At 40.3% G+C, this 25,394-nt stretch overlaps 1 protein-coding gene across 1 annotated transcript in view; it reads right to left on the bottom strand.

The window, feature by feature from the left end:
- Positions 1-346: 346 nt before the first annotated feature.
- bmp6 (bone morphogenetic protein 6) overlaps positions 347-25,394 on the bottom strand; it is a 97,654-nt gene continuing 72,606 nt past the window's right edge. Inside the window, exons 5-7 of the mRNA XM_088321865.1 lie at positions 9,027-9,103; positions 2,251-2,361; positions 347-2,182 (exon numbers count right to left, since the gene is read on the bottom strand). Of these exons, the coding sequence (XP_088177991.1) occupies positions 2,033-2,182; positions 2,251-2,361; positions 9,027-9,103 (338 nt within the window). The 3' untranslated portion in view covers positions 347-2,032. The remainder of the gene's footprint in view (positions 2,183-2,250; positions 2,362-9,026; positions 9,104-25,394) is intronic.

The raw sequence follows: 25,394 nt of genomic DNA, 5'->3' as shown, positions 1-25,394 counted from the left end.
ACTATTAACACACATGGTCTCGTGCTCAAATACGTGTTTTCAAGTTTGGGGTCGCTTGTTAAAGGAAAATAATGTGTTTTTTTAGTGAAGATCGCATTAAACCAATCAGAAATACACATCTTATATTGTTAATGTGGTAAATTACTAGTTTATCTGCAAATGTCTATGTTTCAAGGCCAGGGTTGGGTAGGGTTACTTTAACTTGATTACTTTCAATGACTTTTGGATTACTCCAATACCAAATATGCTGATAAAAGACAAAAGAAACTAAATATGAATAAAATGATGACTCACAACACGTGGTAAGCTTTCTCTCCTGGCTTTGATCTCTTTGATCTCCGGCAAAACTAACATAAAATGAAAATCAATCCAAACAGCTTGCCAACCTCATTTTTGCCGTTCCATGTATTCCGTTACTCCCCAAGCCTGCACAAAATTTAGTAAATTTATTCATATTTAGTTTCTTTTGTCTTTTATTATTATACTTGATATTAGAGTAATCCAAAAGTTGAAAGTAATCAAGTTAAAGTAACCCTACCCAACCCTGTTCAAGGCCAATTTCCAGCAACCAGCCCACCAGTTTTCTAATAGTACTGCATATCGTGCTTGCTAAATGGTTTAAAAGCTAATGATGATTAGAAAACCCTTGTGTAAATATGTTATCACAGCTAAAAATAGTATAGCTGGTTAGATAAGCCATAAAACTGACCTTCCTTTGAGACGGTCAAGTCTCTGGAGCATCACATTTGTGGGTGCGATTCAATTTTTCAGAATAGCCAGACAAAGTAACCTTCATGGGAAACTCATTGGGCTATTTATGTTTTGAAAAAATTGTTTCATGCAAGGAATTGCCAAGAAGTTCTCCTACAACGGTGTGTACTACTCCCTTCAGAGTAAAACACAAACAGAGTAGCCAGAGTAGAAAGAGAAATAGATGCCTTACTTACAGGTCTTCAACTAGGTTGGTTGAATATTTCCGCAAAACACTCATGTCAACATTTAAGTGGAGAGGTGACTCCGAGCTACTGGCCTTCAGGCAGAGTAAGAAAGACAAAGCCATCCATCTCTGAGACTAGCCTTCAAAAGGAAGAGATTAATACAGGCAAAAGAACACAGGCATTGGATATTTCATTTGATGAATAAAATTGTGAGTTTTACATGGAAAACTCAAACTTGTATGTATGTGAACTCAAGCTTTGGAATGGCGGTGTACTTCAATCGTTTTTGAAATAGTTCAATGTGATTTTCAGTACGGTTTCAGGATTTCAACTTGGTTGTTCCGTGTCCAATTTGGGCAAAACGGGCTACTTGACGATAACCTTGTCATGTCCTGCACGGTTGTTATGGCGCCCAACTGGCCCCGCCCCTTGACACCGGCTGAGACGCATTGGACTGATTGCTTTTGGAGTACTTAAATGCTCCTTTTGGGACTGCCCGTTGCCAGACCATTGTTTAACCCTCGTTGAAACCCTGTTCATGCCTGTTTGCTCTGAGTAATGCCTAGTTTGTGATTTTGATTGCCTTTGAACCTGTTTTGTTTTGTTTTTGGTCCGTTTGTGTGTTGGACAACTTTTCTTTCCTAAATTAAAGTGACAGATCGTCATATGAGTTCCGACTTCCTGCTTCCCGGTCCGTTTCCTGACAAACCTACTGAGAAGTGTTCCCGTATATGAAAATGAGCTCTTCGTTTGACTGGCACTTGGACCCATAAGAGCATTTTCAAATTTTTCAACCAGAACGAGAATAATAAACTAATCGATCCATTCTAATCGAAAAGCTGTCAGGGAGACAGAAAGAGGAAGTAGAGGGAAACAGCACTGACATCGTCCATCACAGTTCAGTTTTGCCTTCTCATTGGTAGAGAAGGTGCGGTTGTGATCACCGGGTTACAAAATGCTGGTCGTCAGCTCTAAAATCCATAGTCTGCTTTTCTCACCAACGGTGGACCAACCCTGGGTAAGTTCAACCCCTCAGTCCTTCACCCCAAAGTCCGAGGATCGGAATGATGTACAACCCACCGCCCTTCTCTCCGTCAGTGGCAACCACACGCTCGCACCACCATGTTTTTGTATTTTTTCAAAATGACGTTGGAGTTGTCATCGAAGTAGAGCACGGAGATGGCGTGGAGCTTGGTGGGTGCGCAGCATGGCTTCGGGACGTTCTCTGGATTCATCAGGTGGACCTAGACGATGGAATTGGTTGGTCATTGTTTTTGAGTGAGACTGCCTGGCGGGAGGGTAGAGCTTTTACCAGAGTCTGTACGATGGCGTGGTTGGTGGCGTTCATGTGGGCGTTGAGAGGGAAAGAGCACTCTCCGTCGCAGTAGTTGGCGGCGTAGCCTTCGGGAGCGATGATCCAATCCTGACACATGAGGCGCAAACACGTCAAAATGACATTGAGAATATCAAGTATGCATCTCCTCTCTCCTCTCTTATCTCTACCTTACTTTTTTTGGTCACTCTCTTCTGGGTTCAATTATCCTCCTCACAACTGCGGTCACTTGCCTTGATTTCCCTCCTATCGCAACACTCCCTTGTCACTATTTAAACGCGGTGTCTCCTCTGCTCTGTGCTAGTTTGGTGCTTTTTTTGCCAAATCCTAAGCACTCTTGTCTTATCATTTTGTTATTCTTTTGTACAAAATCCTTGCCTGCCCTTCCTGATCACAAGTGCCACCTGAGGAACTCTTGGACTATCTCCTTCGCGGTTTGGGTTTACTGGAACACCGATCCCTCGCATGCATTTTGGACCACAATTGTTGCCTTGATACCTTGCTTCCTGTATATGTAGCTCTGTCCGACTTCCCTTACTGCACTGTTATTCCTCACCACCCCAAGTGGGTACTTAGCATAGTGGTTATCGATTTGGACCTCTAGTCATTTTTTGGGTTATTTGTTTTCATTTTAAACATCCATAAAAGCAAAAAAAGTAAAAAATGATATGAATATATAGCTTGCATCAGAGTCAAAGAATAATTCTTGAGGATTAATTGGATTCTGGGGACCCCAAAAAAGATAATAATGGAAAAAAAGAAGAAGAAAAGCAAGAAAAACAATAACAATAAAAAGGAAAGAGAAAAAGATATGAAGATGATAAAAATGGAGAAGAATTGGGAAAGTAAAAAAATTGTAAATTAGTTAAAATTTGTAAAATAGAAATAAAATGCCACACAACATGTAAGGAAAGCCATTTTAGACAAAAAAGAAGAGTAAAAAAGAGAAGAAAATGACATCTTAAAAGGAGAAGAAAGAAAAGAATAAAGGAGGAGAGGAAAACAAAGAAGAGAGTTCGAAGAAGAAGCTTAAAAGAAGAAAAACAAAAAATTACTGGGAAAAACCATAAACAAGAAGATAAGAATAACAGAGCAATAAGAACAAGAAGATTGAACAAAAAGAAGAAGAAGAAGAAGATATGTAGATGATGATAAAGAAGGAGAAGAAACGGAAAAAGTATAATCGATATGAGTCCAGGATTGTTCCTTGGACTAAAATGCCAGACCACATGTAAGGTTTGCCATTTCAGACCAAAAAATCAAAAGAAGAGTAAAAAAAGAAAAAAGAATGAAGAAGGAGAGGAAAACAAAGAAGAAGGAGAGTTCGAAGAAGAAGCTTAAAGAGAAGAAAAACAAGAGAAAAATGGGGAAAACCATAAACAAGAAGATGAGAATAAGAGCAGCAATAAGAACAAGGAGACTGAACAAAAAGAAAAAGAAGAAGATATGAAGATGATGATAAAGAAGGAGAAGAAATGGAAAAAAGAATAATAGATGTGAGTCCAGGACTGTTCCCCAGACTAAAATCCCAGACAACATGTAAGGTAAGCCATTTTAGACCAAAAATAAAAAGAAGAGTAAAAAAGAGAAGAAAAGAAAATGTAAAAAGAGAAGAAGAAGAAGCATGAAGGAGGAGAGGAAACTAAAGAAGAAGGAAAGTATGAAGAAGAAACTTGAAGGGAAGAAAAACAAGAGAATAACAGGAAAAACATAAACAAGGAAAAACAAGAAAATAAGAATATAAAAAGTAAGAAGAACAAGAAGATTGAACAAAAATAAGAAGAAGAAGACACAAGGTAAGCCATTTTTGACCAAAAATCAAAACTTAAGTAGACATTCCATCATGCTTTTCTTCTTTTGGAGGCAAGAAAATAATCGAAAAAACAGCCACAGATATCACAGCCGGTCTTCTTCATACATGCGGCCCCTGTGTGTCGTTTCCAGGTTTTGGGGGAGTTACTTTCAAAAAGTAATCTGATACTAGTCACCTGTTACAAAATGTTTTCAGGTACATAATCCGAAAACTATAATATTGAAGAAATTTAACTCGATTACTTCTGTCTTACTCCAATAACAAATATTTAAAAAAATTTCATAAACAATATCAATAAAACTACTAAATTCTGTTTAACATAAATGAAAACTGTGACCTTGAAAAATAATTGAAGGAAATCAAGGTCAGAGAGTCCTCCAAAAAAGTGCTCAAATTTAACAATGTAGTACAGTTAATTCGTTTAAATTAAGAGGACAACAACCAAATATTGTTTGGTTCGCTTTTTAAATTTTCAACAAACATTATTATTTGTTTGAATTTGGAAGGCCAAACCTCTTAAAAATACAGTATTCAGATTAACCAGGCTTGGTTTATTATTCTCATACTATAATACAGTGATCGAATAGTGGATTTTGAACAACTATTAACTGCAAAATACAAAAAAAGAAGAGAATAAGTCCATATAAATAAATGTCCCTGAACGCATCACAGGCGAGCAACTTCGCTGCCTGGTGCCCAATACGAAGCCTTTTTCGACTCTGACTCCCACCTGTCCCGTTTTTTGCTCCCGTCTGTCCCCGGCTTCGACCCGTTTTTGATCCTGACCACGTCTGCTCTCCCGTCCCGGTTGTTCGACCTCTTTTGTCCCCGACTACGTCTTCTCTCCTATTCTGGCTTCCGACTCGCTTCCGACCCCGACCACGGTTTTGCTCTCCTGTCCCGGCTACCGACGTGCTTTTTCCGTCCCTGACACCGCCATCGCTCGCCACGGAAGATCCACTTCCGCGTTCAGAGCACAGTCCGAGTACCAGAGCGACTTGCATACCGCGTCCAGAGAACACTAGGTCCTTTCTCTTTCTTCCAATAAAGCTTGTGAGAAACGCAACACAAGTGGGTCCTGTCTCCGTCCTTGTCTCTGACAGGTAGCAGCCTCACGAAACTGCAGACTCACGTGAATTCAAAAAATTGAGTGCTACATTGAAGGAGAAAATCATCCATCCATCCACTATCTGCAGCGCTTATCCTCAGTAGGGTCGCGGTGGTGCTGGAGCCCATCCCGGCTATCTTCGGGCAGTGGGCAGGGGACACCCTGAACTGGTTGCCATCCAATCGCAGGGCACACGGGGACGGACAACTCACTCGCTCATTCTCACCTAGGGACAATTTGGACCAGCCAATTAACCTGACATGCATGTTTTGGGAATGAGGGAGGAAACCGGAGTGTCCGGAGGAAACCCACGCAAGCACGGGGAGAACATGCAAACTCCACACAGGAAGGCTGGTAGCTAAATTTGATCCCATGACCTCAAAACTGTGCCTTGGACGCACTAACCACTCATCCGCCGTGCTGCCCAGGAGAAAATCAAATCAAAACAAAGGGAAAAGTGCTTTTACCTGCAACACACTCTAGCGTGTGTGTAAACCTAATCTCTCTCGTGTCAGTGATTGAAAATATGACATGATTCTGCGTATTTTGTACACGAAATACCGTTTTAAATACAGTTATAATCCTGCTAATTAATCCTTGTTTTAACTAACCTGCAATATGATTACCGTATTTTCCGCACTATAAGGCGCCCCTAAAAGTCTTAATTTTTTTCAAAAGCTGACCATGCGCCTTATAATACAGTGCGCCTTATATATGGATCAATATTAAGTCGCAAAGTCTTGCAACTAATGCAAAGCAGCCGCCGACTAGATTTCCCCCCGAACGCGAAGTAGTCCACGGTGTATGCTGGGATTTATATACCGGCGTTTCATTGGCTAACCAATGTGTCAATCATCATTTGAATCGATCACTATTGGCTTAAGTTATTCGGAGGTAAAGGGGGCGGATCCTTTTTATCATTTACAGGCTCGCATAGGCTAAAGGGGCAAAACAAAGCCTGCAATTGGCCGAAAAAGCTGTGTCAATCATCATTTGAATCTATCACTATTGGCTAAAGTTATTCGGAGGTAAAGGGGGCGGATCCTTTTTATCATTTACAGGCTGGCATAGGCTAAAGGGGCAAAACAAAGCCTGCAATTGGCCGAAAAAGATGAATGTGAATAGCATGTTGGGTTGACGGCATAGAGAAAACAGTATTTTACTACTCTGTACTGTATTTGTAAATATTTTACTCTTCTGGATTTACTACATTCACGGATATAAGAGGACCATGGTTGCACATTATTATTGAACAAAACTACTTTGCTGAGCTACTCCGGCTATATATTTTCCCAGTATCTTGTTTCAGAGTGATATCGATGTTTCTGTGATGGGTCTTTTTTAAATTAAACTAAATTCCAAGTGTTTATTGTCATATGCACAGTAAAGTTGCGAGCGAAAAAGAAAATAGAAATTAAGGAATGGTTGGCATTTCTTGAATCCCAAGACTTTAACCTTCCGAATGATATTCGGAACAATGCATTTAATTTCTACGACACGTATTTGCTTCTTTGCAAGCTTTCGGGAATGTTAAGGGGGTAATAAGTTTGACTGAACTATCTGACTGTTTTGTCGACGTTCCCATTGTAGCGCCTTATAACCCGGTGCGCCTTATGTATGGAAGATATAGGACCAAAAACTATTTTGGGGGGGTACGCCCTATAACCCGGTGCGCCCTATAGTGCGGAAAATACGGTACATCTTTTTATGTGAAACTCTAAAGGAACACAATTTTTTTTCGGTTACTCCCCAACCCTGGTCACTTCACAAGAACCAGGCCAGGATTTCGGAGAAAATCGCCTGAAATAACATCTCGTCTCTCAGGATGTTTTTGGTCTGTCTACATACTCAGGGAAGTCATTCTTGTTTGTATCATTAGTTTCTGGAAGGTTCTCTGCACCTGACAGTTAACGCGTGTTTGTGTACTCTTGATTTTAGCTCAGTGTTTCCAAGCATCTGGACGAAAAGTTATGTTATTTGGATTCTTCAGTGTCCATCGCCATGTAAAACAAACACTCACACAAAGGGAGCCAGTGGTTTTAAATCTTCCATCTGCAAGCCGGCCGCTTTGGGCCCTGGGGTCCAATTTCGGGTGGGTGCTGTAGCCTAGGGTGGGATTGGCGTGTCCGGGTGCTAGCGGGGCCCTCGGGGAGATGGTTGGGGGAGGGGATGGGGACACTTCCATGTCAGGCCCTACACCTTTTTTAAAAATGATGTGGGTTTTTTTGCATGTTCAGCTTTACCATCGCTTACCATGTTTCAGGAGAATAACCCCCTTTAAGATTGTTCATTAAGTTTTAATGAGATTTAATGAGAAGGAAATTTATTGTTTTAAGGTTTTAAATGTTTTTGAGATAGTGTTTGAGGAGTATGTTAGGAGTGACAAGATTGGATAGATTGAGAAATGAAATTGTGAGAGACAGAACCGGAGTAGTAGTGGAACTGAGCAAGCGTGTGGATAAGAGAGTACTCGGTTGGTTTGGACACATGGAGAGGATGGATGAGGAGCGAATGTTGAAGAGGATCTACAGAGCAGAAGTTAATGGAAGGAGACCAAGAGGAAGGCAGCGATTGACGTGGATGGCTGGTGTTATGAGTGCAATGGAGGAAAGAGGTCTAAATGTAATGGAAGTTAGAGCTCTTGTTGGTAATAGGAATGAGTGGAGAGGTGTTGTGAAAGGATAGTAGGATGTTTGGATGCGTTCTAAGGGATGGGCAGGGCACCCGTATGATGCGGCAGGGGTAAACCAGTGAAAGCTGTCGGGCCCTGCTGTTGAACAGAAGACTGTGTTGTGTCATCCTGACCCGAGAGACATGGCCGCTTCTTGTGTCCGGTTTCAACTTACGTACCGAGGTGCTTAACTTCTTTGGGTGTTTGGGCAATTGCGTTGGCCATGGTCCCCCAAAAAATTGGAGTGTGTTTTCTGCTACTTTTTCCCTTTTTTATTTTCTTTGTTTTTGTGTATGTGTTTGTCTTTCTGTCGGTCACCCCTTTCGGGGGATATGACCAGGGTAGATAGATAGATAGATAGATAGATAGATAGATAGATAGATAGATAGATAGATAGATAGATAGATAGATAGATAGATAGATAGATAGATAGATAGATAGATAGATAGATAGATAGATAGATAGATAGATAGATAGATAGATAGATAGATAGATAGATAGATAGATAGATAGATAGATAGATAGATAGATAGATAGATAGATAGAAGATTGTTCAGATGATCCTGGTATTAGTGGCTAACAAATCTAACCTATGTTAATTCCATTCTCATTCCTCCTTTAGTTTTCTGCAGAAGATAGGCACCGGTCATGGTGAAACTACATCTGGTGAAGGAAATTTGCAAACATGGGGAAGACCATGTGCTTGTCAGACCCACCACTCCAGCACCCCGACCAATTATTTTGCGCTTTGGGTTTTAGAATGCTGAGTTGATGAGGATGAAGTCAGATGAAGATGAAGTTTGTTTGGTATTTCTTGGTATTTCGGGGAGTAACGGAATACATGGAACGGCAAAAATGATTTTGGCAAGCTGTTTGGATTTATTTTCATTTTGTTTCTGTCGCATTTGATGTTAGTTTTGCCGGAGATCAAAGAGATCAAAGCCAGGAGAGAAAGCTTACCACGTGTTGTGAGTCATCATTGTATTCATATTTAGTTTCTTTTGTCTTTTATTAGCATATTTGGTATTGGAGTAATCCAAAAGTCATTGAACGTAATCAAGTTAAAGTAACCCTACCCAACCCTGATTATACGCCGGGCCGGATGTGGCCCGCGGGCCATGAGTTTGACACGTATGTTCTAGGGCCACATCTAGGTAGTGTACCTGCCAGCCCAGCTCTCGGAAGCTGACGTAGAGCTCGTGCCTTCTGCAGGCCGTCTTTTGATCGCTGCCGTTGTAATCTGAAAGAGAATTCAAACGGATTGTCGGCGTTATAATCTTTTTCCAGAAAAAAAAGACATTTTCCAAAAAAAGTCCGCTAAATAGTTCATCTTCGGCGTTTGTACACTTTTATCCTTGCCAAATGCAAGCACTTTATAAGCCAATTTCCATATTTTCCAGTACCATTGAAAGAAAAAAATCCAGCGGCAATTAAAAGAACAATGTTTTTTGTTGTCGATTTTGATCACTAAAATAGAGTCACCATCTTGCTGCTAGCACCTACAAGGAAAAGTCACAAAATAGTGCGGATGTATTTAGGGCAGTGCGCTACGTGCGCTGAGATCTGCCAGACAGTGCCAATCACCCAATCAAATTACTCTTGGTGCTTAGGTGGTGTTTTCGGGTGATTCCAGTTTGTTCTGTGGGTTTTCATCATAGAGTGTGACATAGATTGTTTCCACAAGTTTCCATAAAAATGAGTCCTTAGAGATGTACAGCAAAAATGAGGTTTCTTGGTGAAAACCGTGGGTGTAAACTTTGCCTTGGATATTTTTTTGTTGTCGATTTTGATCACTAAAATAGAGTCACCATCTTGCTGCTAGCACCTACAAGGAAAAGTCACAAAATAGTGCGGATGTATTTAGGGCAGTGCGCTACGTGCGCTGAGATCTGCCAGACAGTGCCAATCACCCAATCAAATTACTCTTGGTGCTTAGGTGGTGTTTTTGGGTGATTCCAGTTTGTTCTGTGGGTTTTCATCATAAAGTGTGACATAGATTGTTTCTAGAAGTTTTCATAAAAATGAGTCCTTAGAGATGTACAGCAAAAACAAGGTCTCTTGGTAAACTTTGCCTTAAATATTTTGGACCGAACGATTGCTGACTGTGTTGCTTCGTCTTCGCATACGTTAAAATTGGAAAGTCACAGAGAAGATTGTTTTATCTCCGAGACAGACTTACTACATGCGAGAATGTACAGTACTTGAAGTAGTTTTCATTTTGTTGGTCATTTTGGGTTCTTTTTTTAAAAAGGTGAATACATTCACCTCGCTCTGCTTTAGCCTGCACAGTCCTTTCATTCTATTCATTTGAGAAATTGAATTGTTTTCTTTATTCGTGTAGTAGGCAAGGCAAGGCAAGGCAAGTTTATTTGTATAGCACAATTCATACACAAGGCAATTCGAAGTGCTTTACAGAAATGGCAGACAATTTAAAAACACACAATAAAATACATTGAAAATTTTAAATGTGGTTTTTAAAATGCATTAAAACCACAGATAAAACATAATAAAATCAATGAATGAAAATAAGGTAAAAGTGAAGAGTGCAGATAGAACCCTTTCAGTTGTATGCACAGTTGAACAGAGCTGTTTTCAGTCTGGACTTAAACATTGTCAGAGTAGACGCCTGTCTGACGTCATCAGGAAGACTATTCCAGAGTATAGCTGCATGGAACTGAAACGCAGCTTCACCCTGTTTAGTCCTGGCTCTGAGCACCAGCAGAAGGCCTGTCCCTGAGGTTCTCAGGGTCCGAGATGGTTCATATGGGACCAACATGTCACAGATGTACTTTGGTGCTAGACCATGGAGAGACTTATACACCAGCAGAGCTGTTTTAAAGTCTATTCTCTGAGCGACAGGAAGCCAGTGCAGAGACTTGAGCACAGTAGATTGCCATTGAACTGGAATGGTGGGTCCTCAAGTCAGACCAGTTGAGAACCACTGCTCTAAAGCACCTACTGTTACTAAACGTTCACACAGACTCCATCATTATTCAAATACTGTGGCGGCTGGCCCAAACACAAGAGGTGACGCTAGCTCAGCCACCAAAACGTCCTGTGGTTAGCTTTTAATGGTCTTGCGGCCGACCATCGGGGCAGGAGACTGAGCAGGTATTGCTTTTAGAACGCAGGTCCGTCCTGCATGCGTCAATGGGGACGCCGACTTTCCACTGACGTTGTGCCTCGTCCACATTCACTGAGATGCTTTATGTCTCTGTTGGAGACAATAGTAGGAAGAACATGGTACCGTGCTCCGTCCTGAGCAAACACCCATTGAGAAGGTGAGGACTGAAAAACTGTCCCAACCAAATATTTGCACACAAACAGCTATGCAAAACAATGATCAGGGGATGATGTTAGTGTGACCTGTGGAGTCCCTTTGAGACATGTTGTGATTAAGTGATATACAAATGAATATGACTGAACTTGTTACTTTGTTCCTTGCATTTCCATTTCCGATTTGGTCTTTGTTTCAGCAGTGTTCATTTGACCTCTGAAAAGTGATGGGTCCGCGGGGACTCGCATGCTCAAAGATCTATGGGTCCCCAAAATTTAGTCTTATCGAGGTTGAAATTGTAAATCGGCAACAAATATATGATATAAATCTATATATTCATTCAGTTTTAATCATCACAGTTTATTTGTAATACAAATCAGTTATCACTTCAGATTTTTCAGTTCACAATATTGTACATTATACAAAATAATATTGCTGAAATATTAATCTATATTTTCATTCAGTTTTAATCATCACAATTAATTGGTAATACAAAACAGTTATCACTTCAGATTTTTCAGTTCATATATTCTTCGTGGTTTGCTGTCCCGCCACAGTTGTTATGCCTTCTCAAGGTCTAATTGTCTGGTAAGATGCACCTTCATAAGCTAGCTTGCTAGGAGTATTCTTTTGTTTATTATTGTTCGTTTCAACACACGTGTTTTCCTTGCCTCCGCGATCTTCCGAAGAATTTCTCCGCTGTTTTTTCGTGCCGGAATTGTTGCCGTTGTTATCACTCTCTGCATTATGTTTCGACTTATTACTGACACTGAAGAAATTACCAATTTTTTGTTGATTTTCACCTAATGCTTACTTAACCTTCACCTTCACTTGACGACAACCACCACAACAATGACATAATCTCGAAGCAACGAGATCTTGTTTGCTTCGGCGTGCAGACGAAAACTCGAACCGCGAGACCAAAACAACAATGGCGGATCTGCCTGACGAAAAGTTTGTAGTGCGGTAAATCTTTGTTTAAAAAAAAAAAAGTAATCGGGTAGTAATGATGCACATTGATTTGACACTATGTGTCCCCAGCATAAATGATGTGTCTAGGACGCAGGGACGCAGGCAAACGAGAATACTGTTGGATATTGTAAGGTTTAATCATGTTTGGTCATTTGTTTTGTGACTCCTTGTTCGTTTGTTACTTTGTTCCTGGATTGTTATAAACGACCATCCTTATTTTGGGCATCCCTGCCTCAGTTCCTGGCGCGGCCCGCAACACATAACAAATAATTTATAACTTGAAAGACAATTAAACTTTTTTTTTATATTATGGTTTATATCTCAGGAGGTAGAGCGCTCGTCTTGGGATCAAGGGATCCCAGTTCGAATCCCGGCTCGTCCGTGTTACATGTCGAAGTGTCCTTGGGTAAGACACTGAACCCCTAATACCCCCAATAAGCAGGTTAGCGCCTTACATGGCTGCAAGGCCGCTATTGGGAAATGTGGAGCACATTGTAAAGCACTTTGGGAAGTCATTGACTTGAAAAGCGCTATAGAAATTCAGATCATTTCATTTCATTTCATATTGTTTTCTTGCTTTGCCAATCAAATGACGAATAAGACGTAGGTAAACATTTTAACGAATCTGGCAGCCTCACCAGAGATTAACCTCACTGCACGTCACTGAAACTTGGTATGCACATTTTTTCTTTTGAATCGTCCCTAAAAATCTGTCCGTTTTGGTAAAATACGCAGACATATAATGCCAGATAGACGTACCAGATGACGTCAAGTGTGGCCTGACAGATCCATCAAGTCTGTTGGGGCGTTTCCCGTCTGCGCCCGAGTTCCTTCCTTTTCGATAGGAAGCGTCGTTCGCTGCATGTTTATTTGGATGTGTGAGCGAGCCCCGAATCGACACGCGTGAACTTGACATTTAGGAAACTGACTTCTAACAAGATAAAGTGACTGGCGAGTGTTTCACTGACAGGAAAGATTAGAGGATGAAGGAAATGTGACACGATGTGAACCTGAGGTTGTGTTTGTAAGAGTGGTGTTTGAATCACACATTTAAGCAATAATAGCAAGTTATGGTTGTTTTAAAAGTGGTAGCATGGTAGCCTGGTTGCTGATTATCTGCTCGCACATTCTCAGCGCACAAGAAAATCTAGCCAGCGCACAAAAATGAGGGCTCAAAATTACTAATTAAGAAGCCACTTAAGTCAAAGTTACAGTGCATAAAGGTAAAAATACACGGGTTCCCCTGACGTTGTGTCCTAAATGCGATATTTTGAAGTCGAGTCGAAGTACAACGAAGTTGAGTAAAGTTAGTAGAGTTTGTCGAGAACCGGCTTCTTCGGCTCGGCTCACTAAAAGGAACCGGCTCTTTCGGGTCCTAAATGGCTCTTCAGGTTGTTTTTGCTTCTTTAATCCCAACGTGACCAAATATTATGTAAAACTATGCACAAAATGACTTAAAAGAAGGGGGGAATAGAACAAAAAAGAAAAAAAATACCAAAATGAAAAAGTAGTGAAAAGCTGAGAAAAAAAGAAAAAAGAGAAAAAGAAGGAAAAATTTAGAAAAAAAAGACAGAAAAAAAGAAAAGAAAGAAACGTAGGAAAAAAGTAAATAGAGAACAAAAAGAAAAAAGTAACAGCTCGGAAAAAATAAACACAATGAGACTTTTTTTTTAAAGCAATTTGTAAAAAAGTAGAAAAAGACACGAAAAAAAGAATTGCATTCAGATATTTTCCAACAATATCAAGTGAATCTTGTTGCCAACATTGTACTTCCACTAAAAAATGTGATCAAGTACAGTTCTGTATCTTGCAACCGACTAAATAAGCCCCCAAAAATGTTAATTTATGCGACAAAATATATCAGGAAAAAAAAAGAAATGGATATCTTGTGAAAGAATTGTAAGAACAAACGACGTTTGTAGGCCGTACAACCTTTGCAATAGTACATGAGTCAATTCATTCAAAAGAGAAAAATCATTTTGCATTGCCAGAAACTCAGCAAAATGTCAAGTTTTGGACATGTTTGATAGTTTGTTATCTTGCCACGCTTGGGATTATGGTTGCTCACAGTTGTTTCAAGCGTTGCTCACCGACTTCGTGTGAACGCTCAGACCCGAGTATGTTGTCACCATAATATGATTTTTCCAGCTATATTAAGTTTATTATTTAATCATCACATAGTTAATTTGCTGATTACTTTATTCATTTAGTTGTTGTAAATGCACATAATATTCATCCACATATTTTAGTGAAGGATTTACTTGCTGTATCCTTTCTTATCACTACTTTCCCAGCAATGGTCTTTCGCCTGCACTTATCATACAACCTTCAAAATCCAGCTCTGTGCAATTTTAACAAAAGTCTCTTGTTTGTTGAGATATGGGTCATTCATAAGCTATAGAATAGTGTGTTTTAAGCGCATTCCACAGCACCGGGGGCCCGAATGGAGAACGTTCTTGAACCTGCAGATCTCTTCTTGGCTCTTGGGATCACTAGTAGACCAGCATTTTTAGAGCGAAAGCTCCGGACCGGAACATAGGGTGTAATAAAATCTGTCGACAAACTTGACTAATCGCCGCAGCCCTAATAATACTAATACTAGTTGTTTTTGCAGGACTTCAAAAATAATTTTGGAGCATCCATGCTTTTTCACACGGAGGCTTTGACAACACTTGATCATTTTCATCTGTTGCACCCAAAAGTTGATTCAACAACAATGACATCATTGGAAGTATTTTGATCCAACTTTTGAGCTGTAGCAGTACAGGAGAAGGAATCTTAAACGTGCCACTAAGAACATTAATCTCATTAAAAACTGACACAAAATGTCAAAATAATCCTTTAAGCCTAGCTGTGGCCTGTTTTACAGTAAAAGGTACTGTATTTTTTGGACTATAATCGCAGTTTTTTTCATAGTTCGGCCGAGGGTGCAACTTATACTCCAATGAGACTTGTGTGGGAAATTACTAACACATTATTGAGTTTTGAATTTTATTACCAGTACTGTATATCATTTCACATGTTATTTTCACACTAAACCGCAAGAGGGCGCTTGACCCCGATCTGTCCTTCCAAACACACGTTAAGAATATTACTAGAACAGCTTTTTTCTATCTTCGCAACATCGCCAAAATTCACCCTATGCTGTCTCAGTCGGATGCGGAGATTATAATTCATGCGTTTGTTCCCTCACGTCACAATTACTGTAATGTACTACTCTCCGGTCTCCCCAAGTCCAAAATCAAGAGCCTTCAGCTGGTACAAAATGAAGCGAGGCTTTTGACTAAGACAAGAAAGTTTGATCATATTACCCCGATTTTAGCTAACCTGCATTGGCTCCCTGTTAACTTAAGATGTGATTTTCAGGTTCTGTTGGTAAAATCATGCATGGACTTCCTCCCTCACATCTTTCAGATTTATTTTCCTCTATGTTTCCGTCCGGAGCCTTCGCTCTGAAAATGCTGGTCTACTAGTGATCCCAAGAGCCAAAAAGAAAGACTCAGGTTCGAGAGCCTTCTATTCTATAGCTTATGAATGAATTATATTTCATGTTGACCATTTCGGTGTATTCTTGGATATTGCAACATCCATTGCAGCCTGGTCATCCTGGAAGGGGGATTACCTCATGTGCGGCCCTTTCTCAAGGTTTCTTCATTCTCCTCATGTTGGGGTTTTTGAGTTTTTCCTTGCCCTCATGTCGGTTTTAGATCAGGGGATGGTGTCCTAATAGTCTGTAGTCTGTACAACCCTTTGAGACTCCTTGTGATCGGAAACAAGTCGAAAGCCAAGAGAGGAGAGTAGAGGAGGTCAGGAAAAAAAAAAAAACGGGTCGAAGCCGGGAAACAGACGGGAGCAAAAAAAGGTGGGAGTTAGGGTCGAAAAAGCTTGCCTAGAGTAAACTGAGGTTCGCAGACCGACTGACAACAGGTGACAGATAAACATGACTTGTCTTGCCTCTGAAACTGTGATAATAATTTCAACCCTTGACCGCGTGTAGAAGCATCATCTACCTCCCGAGTTGGGACAGTTCTTTACCGTTAAAATTGACGGATAAAGATTTCATTGCATTTAGTGATTTGGAGTGAAGCTGATAGTTTGGTAAGCATGTTGTTTATGCTAGTTATCTTAATAACTCTTTATATTTTCCATCGTTACTGACATTACCAAGCATGTCAATCATGTAACTTATTCAGCCTGGTGATCTCCATTTCATTTTTATCTTAAACTGCGTTTTGAAGAGGTCATATATGTTTTTGGTGTGACTAATGCGACTTATACTCCAGGTGCGACTTATATATAAGTCTTCTCGTCCTAATCATGCATTTTTTTGGGCTGGTGCGACTTATACTCTGGGAAAAAAACACTAATTCAGTTAGCAACTAGTAGCAGCTGCTGAGCAAACAGCATGCACTGTCTCCAAAGCAGTTTAAGAGGAATAACGCTGATATTTACAGCAAGCTTTCATTGAGTGTAAAGGTTTAGATTTGTGGTCCCCATAAACCGCATCACCCCTTCCTGCCAGTAAAAATTTAACGTCGCACAGCTACCACTGAGCGGCGGCTCCCATGAGCCCTCCATTCATTTTTATTTTTTTTCCTTTACCTAACTGGGAGCAGAGGTGGAAAGAAAACTGAAAATGAGTTTCTAACATTGGTAATTGGAACATCTAGACGGATAGGTGTCAGACTTCCATTCGGGGGAGGAGTTCAGTGTTACCTGTGGTCAGTAACTACCCACACGCGTTTGTTTTTATTTTTTTAATACATTAAAAATGAGGCAATAGTCTGTGTGCAACAGCACTACTTAGCATTGAAAACAGGCAACTCTTTCATATTTACCTTTTTTTCCGCACTGTAAGACACCCCCCAAAAAATTCATCCTTTGTAATTTTGTTTTCATATATAAGGCCTACCAAACTATAAGGCACAAAAAATTTAATTTTGTAAGGGTTATTGTTCTATATTCGTTATCAATTATCCATTATACATTGTTGGTCAAATCATAATTCACTTCAAAGCCATGGGCCGAGACACTTGTTCTCAGCCAAGAGGCCGGGTCGGGGGGGGGATTTTTTAAGGGTTATTGTTCTGTATTCTTTTTTCATTATCCATTATCCGTTATCGGTCAGTGGTAGCACCAGATCCTATCTACTACAATACCAGGGATACAGATGACACACGAAAGTGCATTATGTTTTATGTCATAATCACATTATTCTTAGTCACAGTACCAGGTTGTTGATGTAATATTGGGTCTGGCTGCGTTTATATTGTCAAACATTAAACCGTGGCACAGAAAAGGTTGGGGACTACCGAAAGTCTTAATGTTAATAGTGACACCGTGGATAAAGATTTCATTGCTTGAGTTTCTGAACTGAATGAATAAAAAGGCATTGTGGGAAGTATTTCAGTCATCTTTAAATGCATAAAAATACGCATGGCCGCACGTGTTCAACGTTTGTCACTTGCAATACTTAGTTTGAGCTGAATCTAAATTTTATACCGATTTTTAATCACTTTCTGTTTTCCCATGTATCGAACATTTTATCTTGTACCATGAATACAAATAGCTTGATAATGATATAAGACCTACTGCCTTTTCCTAGTGGTCTAGTGGCCAGGATCCGGCAATTTTAACAACAATCCCAGTTGCCGCCGAGCAAGTGTCTCTGCCCCTTGGCTTTGTAGCGTATTATGATTTGACCAATAACGGATAATGGATAATTGATAAAGAATATAGAACAATGAACCTTACAAAGGGTGGCCCAACTCATTATTAGGTTCAGGGTCAATTACTTTTTCACATAAGGCCGGGTAGGTTTTTTTTTTTTTTTGGTGCCTCATAAATAGAAAAAACATTCCAAAATTTAATTTTGTATTTGCTAGTTTTGTCTCTACCACAGGAATGCTTGTGTGATATTGAAATTGGTTTGATCTGAAAACTTGAGTGATGAATATGGGAAAAAAAACAGAAATCAGTAAGGGGAAAATACTATTTCACGACACTGGACGTACCTAGCAACCCACCCACCTACCTACCTTGTAAAAACCTACTTACCTACTTTCCTAAACACCCAACCACCCACCTAACCACTCACCTACCTAACTTCTTAACTATTCAACCAACCAACCAACCAAACAAACAAACAAACAACCACATACCTACCTAGCCACCAACCCAACTATCCACACAACCACCAACACAGCCAACCTACCTATTCCTCTATATATCTATCAATCTATCATCTCACTCACTCACTCACGTAGATTGTTAGCCACTAATACCAGGATCATCTGAACAATCTTCTATCTATCTATCTATCTATCTATCTATCTATCTATCTATCTATCTATCTATCTATCTGTCTGTCTGTTTAGCTTTATGTTTCTACCTTTCTTTATCTTTCTCATCTCATCTCATCTCATTAGCCGTACCGCTTATCCTCAGTAGGGTCGCGGGGGGCTGGAGCCCATCCCAGCAATCATCGGGCAGTGGGCAGGGGACACCCTGAACTGGTTGCCAGCCAATCGCAGGGCACACAGGGACAGACAACTCATTCGCTCATTCACACCTAGGGACAATTTGGACCGGCCAATTCACCTGAAATGCATGTCTTTGGAATGTGGGAGGAAACAGGAGTGCCCGGAGGAAACCCACGCAAGCACGGGGAGAACATACAAACTCCGCACAGAAAGTCTGGAGCTGGATTTGAACCCACGACAGGTTCCCATGACATGAACTGTGCCGCACAAGCGCTAACCACTGCGCCGCCGTGCTGCCTCTTTATCTTTCTATCTTTCTTTAATTTTCTATCTATTTTCATTCCTCTATCTCTCTTTATCTTTCGTTGATTTTCTATTTTTCTTTGAATTTCTATCTCTATTTCTTTATTTCTGTCTCGGTCTATCACTTCACATCACATTATAAAAGTCATTGATGAAATTCCTATCAAGTGCCAATGTTTTTACATTTTCAGAGGTTTTTACATTCTCATCACTACATTTGCACTCGTTTAAAAAAGCAAACTATCGGATTATCTTTGACCATATCAGGGTTCCACTATTAAGGCCAATGACCACAGTCGTTTAAATCAAGTAAGACGAATCATTCATTCAATCTCAGACATCATCAGATTAATAGCACGGCAAATCGATGACTGAGGGTTGAACTCTGAATAGGAATAAATATATTGATGTGACCTGGAGGTGACCGAATATATAAACATTACTACGTGAACCTCCACGCTCTCACACCAGGGTCTACTCGACAGGCAAGGAAATGCATCGTAACACTTTTAATGGGCACTTGAGCACATATCAGCCCTCGGGCAACACTACCTGCCATTCACCCAGTCAGAAAAATACAACTCTAGCACCTTCTGTCAAGAGGAAACGTCCATAAATAACTTTTTTTTTTTTTTAATCGTTCCGAAAACACACAAATTCGGATGCTCTAGGTCCCCAATTAGGACTCGTTTAGAAGCTAAGGAGGATAAAGACCATGGCCTACATGGGGTTCCGGCAGATTTTTTAATCCGGCCTGCTGAATAGTATAAGTATAAGAGAATAAATACAATGGAGAATAAAGTACTACTAATTTCAAAGCGGCGCCGCAGCGAGCGGCTGCCTTTTCCAGCAGCTGCCCTGTTATCTCTCACTTTTTGTGATTTATTGTTTTATTGCCTGCTCCTATCTTCGGTGTTTTTCTTCCCGTTTGACAACTACACTTTAGATGACTTTCTATCCTATGGACATGGGTTTTAGCGCACAAAAATGCGTTTATTCGAGGAATCAACTCCCTGCCCTGAAGAATTCTCGTGCCGGTGTGATGAGGGGGCCTATGGTGGAAGAAGAGCCGGAGCTAGCTAGGCGGCTAGCGGCGTTATAAGTCTTCGGTACCATCCGTAATCATGGTAAATGTGAACTCACTACCAAATAAGACCAACGAGTGCTGGTGGAAAACATCGAAGCGCACAGGGAGCGCAGTTGCTGTGTTTTGCGGAAACGTGGCTCACGTTTAGCACCCCGGACGCTAACGTGTAGCCACCCGGAGCTACCCGGAGCTATTTTAGCTATCCGGCTTCAGCGCCGCTACACAGAGACACAAAGGCCTACGGGAATCGGAGAGGAAACGGACTCGCTAACACGAGGTGGTGTATCCCTGGACGTTACGTTTCTCTCAGTTTTATTGGAAGAAAGGAAAGGGTTGGCCCCACGATCCGATGATCTCTGGGAGCGGGAAGCAGGTCGCTCTGAAAGCGGAAGTGGGACTTCCGTGGCGGGAGATGGCGGTGTCAGGAACTGAAAAAAACAGGTCAGTAGCCGAGACAGGAGAGCAAAAACGTGGTCGTGATCGGAAACAAGTCGAGAGCCAAGAGAGGAGAGTAGACGAGGTCAGGATGAAACAAACGTGTCGAAGCCGGGAAACAGACGGGAGCAAAAACAGGTGGGAGTCAGGGTCGAAAAAAGCTTGCCTAGAGTTAACTGAGGTTCGCAGACGGACTGACAACAGGTGACAGAAAGGAGTGGGTTTAAATAGTGACAGGGAGCCAATCAGAGTCCGAGGCAGTTGGCGCCAAAGGAGCGGGCACAGGTGCATCACATCGGTAATCATGACGTAAAATATATTTGTGTGGCAGGTTTATCCCCATTGTCCTTTTGTGTGTCGACTGCAGAAAGACTACGACAGAAATAATACTACAAAATTGCTACACAAACTGAATATCAAATGTTGTTCTTTAAAAACAGGTAACCCAAAATGTATTTTTTTGCTTTCATTCTATAGTAATACCATAAAACGACTACATAAATGCTATGAAATACTACTACAGAAATACTACAAATTAGATCAGTAGTAATGATGTAAAAATAATACAGAAATACTACAAAAGCCCTCCTACAAAAATACTACATAAAACTACAAATGTACATGAACAGTATTACTACAAACCTAAATATAAAATTTAGTGCTTTAAACAGGGACCTAATATATTACTTTGCTTTCATTTGGTAAAAATATACTCCAGGATTACTAATAAATTACTTTTTCAGTAATACTATAATAAATAAAAACTACTACGGGAATACTGCTACAGATATACTAAAAATACTACCACAAAAATACCACTAAAACACTTCGAAATACAAGTACAGAAGTACTACGAAACGAAATATCAACTTTTCGTGCTTAAAACGGGAACCTTAATATCATTATACTTATTATACTAGAAATATACTACGACAGAAATACTACAAAAATACTACTAAAGAAATACTACAAATATACATCTATAATAATACTACAAACTACAACAGAAATACTATAAAGATATTACTACAGAAGTACTACAAAACACAACAAAAAACAACTACAAAAATACTACAAACATACTACTACAAAATAATAGAGAGATACTACTAAATACTACTACATAAATAGTATAAAAATACATCTACAGTAATAATACAAAAATACTATGGGAATACAATAGAAACCCTACCGCAGAAATTCTACAAAAGCCTTACAAAAATACACTATTACTACAAAACAAAACGGCAAATAAGTGCTTAAAACAGGAATGTAATATATTATTTTGCTTTCATTCCGAAAAAAATACTACGGATATACCAACATACTCCGAAAATACTGATACAGTATTGTAATGAATAAATGCAACTACAGCAATACTGCTACAGAAATACTACAAAATACTGTAATAGAAACCCAACAAAAAGATAATCCTCCAAAAATACTACCACAGGAATGCTAAAAAAATACAGCTACAGTAGCACTACAAAACTACCGTAATTTCTGGACTAAAAGGCGCACCTAAAAACCCATATAGGTTAGAAATTGAGCTTTATAATCTGGTGCGATATATATACTGAAAAATACGGTTGATAAAAATGTAAATACATAGTTACACTTAAATGATACTCTATATGATAACTGTTCTGCCTTTTAGAAACGTATAGAGTGGTCTTCGAGTGCCCTCTTGTGGTTCCATGTTAATTGTTTGTTGCTAAAACTGATATTAGTGCTGAAACCAGATGTTATAATGTCAATTTATGTTCTATGAAATCAAATATACATTTATGTATTCTTTCTTATGCAACCCTAGCTCTTAGTGTAGTTTCAATTTCATGCACCCTATAGTCCTGTTTACCTTATATATGAAAAATATTTCACAAAAGACTATTTTGGGGGCATGCGCCTTATAGTGTGGAAAATACAGTAGATATAAAATTTTGTGCTTAAAACTGGGACGTAATATTTTGCTTTAATTGGGAGGGGTTCAAAACCAATTTAATAAGACAAGTGTTATTAAAGAGAAATATAGCATATAGCATCTATTCATCCATTATCTGCACTGCTTCTCCTCAGTAGGGTCGCGGGGGTGCTGGAGCCCATCCCAGTCATCTTCGGGCAGTGGGCAGGGGACACCCTGAACTGGTTGCCGGCCAATCGCGGGGCACACAGAGACGGACAACTCACCCGCTCATTCACAACTAGGGACAATTTTGACCAGCCAATTAACCTGACATGCATGTTTTTGGGTCATGTGGGAGGAAACCGGACTGCCCGGAAGAAACCCACGCAAGCACGGGAAGAACATGCAAACTCCACATAGGAAGGCTGGTAGCTGGATTTGAACCCATGACCTCAGAACTGTGCCACACACGCGCTTACCACTGCGACACCGTGCTTCTCTCTCTCTCTCTCTCTCTCTCTCTCTCTCTCTCTCTCTCTCTCTCTCTCTATCTATCTATCTCTCTCTCTCTCTCTCAATCTATCTATCTATCTATCTATCTATCTATCTATCCATCTATATATATATATATATATATATATATATATATATATATATATATATATATATATATATACATATACATACATATGTACAGTGAAAGATTGGTAAAAAATCATCGTGATTTCTGGATTTTTCTTTTTAGTTTATCTCTCTCACAGTGAACATGCACCTACGATAAGAATTCAAGACCCCTCCATGATTTCTAAGTGGGAGAAATAGCAAAATAGCCGAGTGGCCAAATGTTTTATTCAATGCAACCCGTAAATCCAAAAGGTTGCCTACCCCTGGCTATGTGAAAATGACACCATCAGTTTGAAGTGGACCCGAAATTGCAGTCATTGACGCCCAAAACCAGGACTTGAAAGGAGAACGGGGTCTTTGCTCTCCGACGTTCTGATGTTGTCTCGCTTCTCCTCACAAGTTTATCTTTCTTCCTGTCTTTCATCACTGAGGTTATTAAACCCCGCGGGGAGTTCTGCCTTGTCTAATGACTCCAACGGTAAACAAAAGGGGGATCGGCCGAGGGACGAAAGGAGTAGGAGGCGAGAAGCACATGAGAAAAACAGACTTTGCTCCGCGCTGTGTTATTATATTTTAGCTATACTGTTAGCGCGGTCGGTCTTTTAGCCGGGCGGCTAATGACTGGCTAGGGCTAATTACAGGCCACCCGCGCTCTGATGGGATGTAATATTCTTTACCCGGATGGTTGTCGACTTCCCCTGGCAGCTGGAGAGCAGCCCAACTCCCTTTAGCGGCTTTCACACATCCCCCAACACCCCTTCCCCCCCAAAAAAACTCTAAAATGCACTCAAAGGTTTTGTATTGTTCTTTAGCAGGAAGCACATAGCAACACACACTAAATCAAAACCAGTAAATTGGGTACCGTATTTTCCGCACTATAAGGCGCACCTAAAAGCCTTGATTTTTTTCAAAAGCTGACCATGCGCCTTATAATACAGTGCGCCTTATTTATGGATCAATATTAAGTCGCAAAGTCTTGCAACTAATCCAAGCAGCCGCCGACTAGATTTTCCCCCGAACGCGAGTAGTCCGCGATGTATGCTGGGAATTTTATACCAGCGTTTCATTGGCTAACCAATGTGTCAATCATCATTTGAATCGATCACTATTGGCTAAAGTTATTCGGAGGTAAAGGGGGCGGATCCTTTTTATCGTTTACAGGCTGGCATAGGCTAAAGGGGCAAAACAAAGCCTGGAATTGGCCGAAAAAGATGTGTCAATCATCAGTTGAATCGATCACTATTGGCTAAAGTTATTCGGAGGTAAAGGGGGCGGATCCTTTTTATTATTTACAGGCTTGTATAGGCTAAAGGGGCAAAACAAAGCCTGCAATTGGCCAAAAAAGATGAATGTGAATAGCATGTTCGGTCGAACTACGGCATAGAGGAAACAGTATTTTACTATTCTGTACTGTATTTGTAAATATTTTACTCTCCTGGATTTACTACACTCACGGATATAAGAGGACCATGGTTGCACATTATTATTGACCACAACAACTTCGGTGAGCTACTCCGGCTATATATTTTCCCTGTATCTTGTTTCAGACTGAACTCGATGTTTCTGTGATAAGCGGTGCAGATAATGGATGGAATGGAGTGTCTATTTTTAAATCTAACTCAATTCCAAGTGTTTATTGTCATATGCACAGTAATGTTGCGAGCGAAAAAGAAAATAGAAACTAAGGAATGGTTGGCATTTCTTGAATCCCAAGACTTTAACCTTCCGAATGATATTTGGAACGATGCATTTGAGTGGCATCGTACTGACACCGCATCCGCACGTGTCTTTGCAAGCTTTGGGAATGTTAAGGAGGTAATAAGTTGGACTGAACTATCTGACTGTTTTGTCGACGTTCCCATTGTAGCGCCTTGTAATCCGGTGCGCCTTATGTATGTCAAATATAGGACCAAAAACTATTTTTTTTGGGGTGCGCCCTATAACCCGGTGCGCCTTATAGTGCGGAAAATACGGTATATTGCCGTGAAATCGTCTGTTTTCCAGGGTTTTTCTGTAACCTTTCAGATGAACCGTTGTTGCACTCTTGGAGTAATTTTAGTTGGTCGACCACTCCTGTTAAGGTTCGCCACTGTTCCCAGTTTTCTCCATTAGTGGATAATGGCTCTGACGGTGGTTTGTCGGAGCCCAACAGCCTTGGAAATGGCTTTGTGACCTTTTCTTGACGGATTGAATTCCATCACTTTTTTTCTAATTTCTTCTGGAATTTCTTAGGATAGCGGCAGGACAATTGTTGTTCTTGAGATTTTGTAGCATACTTCACTTGTCTAACAGATTTATTGTGCAGAAGTCTGGGGTATTGTGTAGAAGTCTGGGGCAATAATTACAAAAGTTCACTACAGCCCCTTTTTATCCTCCAAAAACGTGCAATTAGAACCATACACAGGGTGGGATATCGAGATCATAGTAATATTTTATTCCTGCAGTCTA

Source organism: Urocampus carinirostris, chromosome 18 (assembly GCF_059441175.1).
Source record: "Urocampus carinirostris isolate Australia breed hairy pipefish chromosome 18, RoL_Ucar_1.0, whole genome shotgun sequence".
NCBI lineage: Eukaryota > Metazoa > Chordata > Actinopteri > Syngnathiformes > Syngnathidae > Urocampus > Urocampus carinirostris.
The sequence above is the reverse complement of the archived record's forward strand: the minus strand, read 5'-3'. Positions and strand labels throughout refer to the sequence as shown.